Source organism: Procambarus clarkii, chromosome 9 (genome assembly GCF_040958095.1).
Source record: "Procambarus clarkii isolate CNS0578487 chromosome 9, FALCON_Pclarkii_2.0, whole genome shotgun sequence".
Classification (NCBI taxonomy): Eukaryota; Metazoa; Arthropoda; class Malacostraca; order Decapoda; family Cambaridae; genus Procambarus; species Procambarus clarkii.
Window position 1 is genome coordinate 13749386 of NC_091158.1, and position 6026 is coordinate 13755411.

Here is a 6026-nt window from a genome sequence, read left to right on the forward strand (position 1 = left end):
TGTTGTGCGTGCGTTGCGTGCAGCGGCGAGCAGACAGGCCAAGTGTGGTCACGTGACGGTGCTGGTGGCGCGGCTCCCGCATCTATACCTAACTGTCCGTGGGCGTTACTTTGTCGTAACGCATCATAAATATTTCATGGTGTTCGCGACAGATTAGTGTTGGTGGTGGTGTGTGGCTGGTCTGGTGTGTGGCTGGTCTGGTGTGTGGCTGGTCTGGTGTGTGGCTGGTGTGGTGTGTGGCTGGTGTGGTGTGTGGCTGGTCTGGTGTGTGGCTGGTCTGGTGTGTGGCTGGTCTGGTGTGTGGCTGGTCTGGTGTGTGGCTGGTCTGGTGTGTGGCTGGTCTGGTGTGTGGCTGGTCTGGTGTGTGGTGTGGTCTGGTGTGTGGCTGGTCTGGTGTGTGGCTGGTCTGGTGTGTGGCTGGTCTGGTGTGTGGTGTGGTCTGGTGTGTGGTGTGGTCTGGTGTGTGGCTGGTCTGGTGTGTGGCTGGCCTGGTGTGTGGCTGGTCTGGTGTGTGGTCTGGTGTGTGGCCTGGTGTGTGGCTGGTCTGGTGTGTGGCTGGTCTGGTGTGTGGTCTGGTGTGTGGTCTGGTGTGTGGCTGGTCTGGTGTGTGGCTGGTCTCGTGTGTGGCTGGTCTGGTGTGTGGTGTGGTGTGTGGCTGGTCTGGTGTGTGGTGTGGTCTGGTGTGTGGCTGGTCTGGTGTGTGGCTGGTCTGGTGTGTGGTGTGGTCTGGTGTGTGGCTGGTCTGGTGTGTGGCTGGTCTGGTGTGTGGTGTGGTCTGGTGTATGGTGTGGTCTGGTGTGTGGCTGGTCTGGTGTGTGGCTGGTCTGGTGTGTGGCTGGTGTGGTGTGTGGCTGGTCTGGTGTGTGGCTGGTCTGGTGTGTGGTGTGGTGTGTGGCTGGTCTGGTGTGTGGTGTGGTCTGGTGTGTGGCTGGTCTGGTGTGTGGCTGGTCTGGTGTGTGGTGTGGTCTGGTGTGTGGCTGGTCTGGTGTGTGGCTGGCCTGGTGTGTGGCTGGTCTGGTGTGTGGTGTGGTGTGTGGCTGGTCTGGTGTGTGGCTGGTCTGGTGTGTGGCTGGTCTGGTGTGTGGTGTGGTCTGGTGTGTGGCTGGTCTGGTGTGTGGCTGGTCTGGTGTGTGGCTGGTCTGGTGTGTGGTGTGGTCTGGTGTGTGGCTGGTCTGGTGTGTGGTGTGGTCTGGTGTGTGGCTGGTCTGGTGTGTGGCTGGTCTGGTGTGTGGCTGGTCTGGTGTGTGGTGTGGTCTGGTGTGTGGCTGGTCTGGTGTGTGGCTGGTCTGGTGTGTGGCTGGTCTGGTGTGCGGCTGGTCTGGTGTGTGGCTGGTCTGGTGTGTGGCTGGCCTGGTGTGTGGCTGGTCTGGTGTGTGGTGTGGTGTGTGGCTGGTCTGGTGTGTGGCTGGTCTGGTGTGTGGCTGGTCTGGTGTGTGGCTGGCCTGGTGTGTGGCTGGTGTGTGGTGTGGTGTGGTGTGTGGCTGGTCTGGTGTGTGGCTGGTCTGGTGTGTGGCTGGTCTGGTGTGTGGCTGGCATAGTCTGGTATGGTCGAGTCTGGCTACACCACAGATATTTAGCAATTTGTTTACTTGAATACCATATATATGATGATAATTATTAGTGAACCCAGAGTTTAACTGTCTATGAGAGAGAGAGAGAGAGAGAGAGAGAGAGAGAGAGAGAGAGAGAGAGAGAGAGAGAGAGAGAGAGAGAGAGAGAGAGAGAGAGAGAGAGAGAGAGAGAGAGAGAGAGAGAGAGAGAGAGAGAGAGAGAGAGAGAGAGAGTGAACTCTGGTTGCATCTGTTAGTGCCAGTCTCCTTTTTGTGGCATCCTTGTTGCTGGAACTTGTTATAGTTGAGCAAGTGGTGGTTGAGGGCGTCTCCATTTGGTTCTTGGCGGCGTGCGTACTTCTTCTGTCTGGCGTTATGGCGCTACTGCTCGCCAGGCTGGGCTGAGTCTGCGTCCCACTACCTGGCCACACACATCACGTAATTCATCAGTTACCTGGCACAGACGCGGGGCTGTAAGTCCACAACGGGCTCACCATAGCCCGCGCTACTTTGGAACCTTTGCTCCGAGTAGCTTAATCTAATACAACGTGATTCGTATGGTGCTTACTGCAGGGGATGAGGGTAGGGATGATGGCGCGAGTGGTGACACACTAGTTTTTGCAAAGTTAAGGGAAATCTGACACTCTAAAAGCAGTTTAGGGACTTCCGGGGAAAGGGAGGAAGAGAGCAAGTGTTGTGTGGGCGGAGAGGGGGGAGGAGAGGGCGGGTGTTCCAGGGGTAATAGGATACCTACGTAATGTGTTGCATCACCTCCCGCAAGAATCCTCTGCAGTTGTTGTCTGTAAGTCGGATATTCAGTTTACTGTGAATTATGCGCGCAAGAGTCTGCTCTGAGATGGTCTCAAGTCGGATTTATTGCGACGAATTCCGACAACGATGACAGAGACGGATCTCTTCCTCGTGCTGGGCGAGGCCAGGGTGCCCCTCCCTCCCTCCCTCCCTCCCTCCCCTGGTCGCTAGCGAGGTCAGACTGCCTCTCCCTCCCTCCCCTGGTCGCTAGCGAGGCCAGACTGCCTCTCCCTCCCTCCCCTGGTCGCTAGCGAGGCCAGACTGCCTCTCCCTCCCTCCCCTGGTCGCTAGCGAGGCCAGACTGCCTCTCCCTCCCTCCCCTGGTCGCTAGCGAGGCCAGACTGCCTCTCCCTCCCTCCCCTGGTCGCTAGCGAGGCCAGACTGCCTCTCCCTCCCTCCCCTGGTCGCTAGCGAGGCCAGACTGCCTCTCCCTCCCTCCCCTGGTCGCTAGCGAGGCCAGACTGCCTCTCCCTCCCTCCCCTGGTCGCTAGCGAGGCCAGACTGCCCCTCATCCCCCCCTGGTCGCTAGCGAGGCCAGACTGCCCCCCTCCCTCCCTCCTTCCCTCCCCTGATCCACCTGCCCTAAGTGACATTGTTTATTCTATTATTATACGCTAGTGTTAGCTGTCCTCTGGACTTGTTCTTTTTATTTTGCTGAGTGTTAACCTGGTGTGTGATAGTGACATCAGAGCTCATGGTGACTATAATGTGCTGGGCTGTGCCGTCACCGCCATGCAACAGTCACTCGGAGGTGCGACTGTTGCATGCTTCCCTACACTCCACGCCAGTTACTGCTTGACGCCTGTTGAGCTGAGTCAATTCACTTGTACTCATGAGGCTGTGTCACTGTGCAATTATTATCTAGACCAATCACGAAGATGGCAGGTGTGTGTGAGGGCGCTGGAAGCCAGGGAGCCTTATACCCTCCATACACACCTCCACATACACCCTCCCCATACCTCCACACCGCCCCTCACCTCCACACGCTCCCTACACCTTCCCACACCTCCACACGCTCCCTACACCTTCCCACACCTCCACACGCTCCCTACACCGCCCCACATACCTCCACATCTTCCCACACCTCCACACGCTCCCTACACCGCCCCACATACCTCCACACCTCCACACGCTCCCTACACCGCCCCACATACCTCCACACCTCCACACGCTCCCTACACCGCCCCACATACCTCCACACGCTCCCTACACCGCCCCACATACCTCCACACCTTCCCACACCTCCACACGCTCCCTACACCGCCCCACACCTCAACACGCTCCCTACACCGCCCCACACCTCAACACGCTCCCTACACCGCCCCACATACCTCCACACCTCCACACGCTCCCTACACCGCCCCACACCTCAACACGCTCCCTACACCGCCCCACATACCTCCACACCTCCACACGCTCCCTACACCGCCCCACATACCTCCACACCTCCCCACACCTCCACACGCTCCCTACACCGCCCCACGCTCCCTACACCGCCCCACATACCTCCACACCTCCACACGCTCCCTACACCGCCCCACATACCTCCACACCTCCCCACACCTCCACACGCTCCCTACACCGACCCACATACCTCCACACCTCCACACGCTCCCTACACCGCCCCACACCTCAACACGCTCCCTACACCGCCCCACATACCTCCACACCTCCACACGCTCCCTACACCGCCCCACATAACTCCACACCTTCCCACACCTCCACACGCTCCCTACACCGACCCACATACCTCCACACCTCCCCACATACCTCCCAATACAGCGACAAAATTCGGCGCTGGGAGAGCCCGGCTTAACAACGCCTGACGCCAGCAACAGGATGATGAGAGGTTTTTGCTGGGATTGAGTCACCGGGGTGGTTAAGGCGACTGAGGTTACGAGGCCGCTAAGACATGGCTATAACCAGGCCGTCTGAGAGACCTCTCTCGCTCCCACTCCCCCGCCCACACCCTCAAATCCCGCCTACGCACACGCCCATATCCGCCGACCCCGCCCACACCCACTCCGCCAACACCGACACTTCCCCTGCTGCAAGTGTACACAAAAAAAAATTGCATATTCGTAGTACCATTGTTTTGACTATTCGCTGTGTGGAGTGTGTACACAACGACTTACAATGCGTCCTCTCCTATTTGTTCGTGTCTGTCCATTATGCGTATTAAAACATATGTAATATGCTTAATATTAAATATTTAATTCAGCTTTTACATTCAAAGTGTGTGAATATAGTCTGAAGTGCGTTGTATAATATGGAAAAGAAATAATAGTTTTAAGTAGCAATGGAAATTGATGGTGACGGAGCATGCGCCGTGGTCCTCCATCAGTCACCCGCGAGAAGTAACTGTCATTCGAGCCGTCACGTAACAAGCTCCTCGGTTACTATGATAGTTGACTAGGGATCAGCAACTTCATCAGCTACGATGCTGATAACACAACAGTAATACATTACTAATGAATATATATAATTGATGATATTGGCAGTGTAATACTCACCGCTCCTCCTTGAGTCATCAATCTGTGGCTGGTGAGTGCTGGTACACCTTCGTGGTACACCTATCGTGGGAGTGCTGGTACACTTTCACTACACAGCCGCGCGCCGGACCGTAACATTCCTGACACAACAAAGTCAATCATTATCAAAAGAAGTCACCAAGCCGGAGAGACGATGTAGCAGAGCAGTTACCATGCCGCGGTAACTACTCCGGTGAACTTCCATAAACTATAACTCCAGGTACACTTTTCAATTTACGGATCATATGTCTTCAGTTACTGTTTATTCAACTGATACTAGTTCTCTCTCTTGCGTTGGACTCCAGAGGTTTGTTAAGGCCAACACAATAGCCTACTGATCAACCAGCAGGTCCACTTTACACTTAACGCCTTACAGGACTAAACTGTGAGTGTATATACACCAAGGAGCGGACTACCTCTCTTGGTGTGTTTATCCATGCCAGATTGTTTTCTTTGACAACTGCTTTATTGTCAATTAAAAAAATAAAACAAACTCAGAAAGCATCTTCTCTGTGAGATTTAATATAATATTGTGTTTACTTACAGATGTACAAAATCTTCACTTGTAAATACAATTAAGGGTGACAAGTTCAAGTATGTTTATTGAGACAAGAAAAAATACATCTCAAAGGGATACAGTAGCTTAGGCTATTTCTACCCCGCTATATTTCTATTAGGCTATATTTCTATTTGCGGGTTCCCGGTTGTTGGAGCAGGTATACCACATCCGTTCCCTGACTTTTTTTCCCGCTAAATATGACATTTGGCATTTAAAAATTCGTACTAAACCTTCCCTTCCAGTCCCCTTTGATACGCTTGTTTAATAACATATCGTCAATATCAAAGAGTCCTTCCCCCTAGAGTACGATCCTCTACGCGCCCTCGGACCCGAAAAAAAAGATCTTCATAAAGTTGGAGGAAGAAGGGTAGGGAGGGAGCTGCCATTGTAGGGACGGAGGCGCCCCTCTTGGTTTATGAGCTCAATTTACCGGAATCCCCGCTCGCTGCCACCTCCGTTTTCTATACTGCCGCTATATACTATTAATCCAAGGGTTAGAAGCCTATAGCTGTTTTGTATAGCGACAACAGCGAGGACATAAACACGCCTGTTGTGCAGGGAACGAAGGTGGCAGGC

The 6026-nt window shown here is 54.3% G+C and overlaps 1 protein-coding gene across 1 annotated transcript; it reads left to right on the forward strand.

Annotated features, from left to right (window-relative positions):
- The first annotated feature begins 3238 nt into the window (after positions 1-3238).
- Positions 3239-4186, forward strand: LOC138362812 (uncharacterized). Its single transcript, XM_069321377.1, has one exon. It carries the CDS (start codon positions 3239-3241, stop codon positions 4184-4186), a length of 948 nt encoding a protein of 315 aa, XP_069177478.1.
- Positions 4187-6026: the final 1840 nt, after the last annotated feature.

Coding starts and splice junctions, on each gene's coding strand:
- LOC138362812 (XM_069321377.1), top strand. CDS start 3,239: ATGGCAGGTGTGTGTGAGGGCGCTGGAAGCCAGGGAGCCTTATACCCT.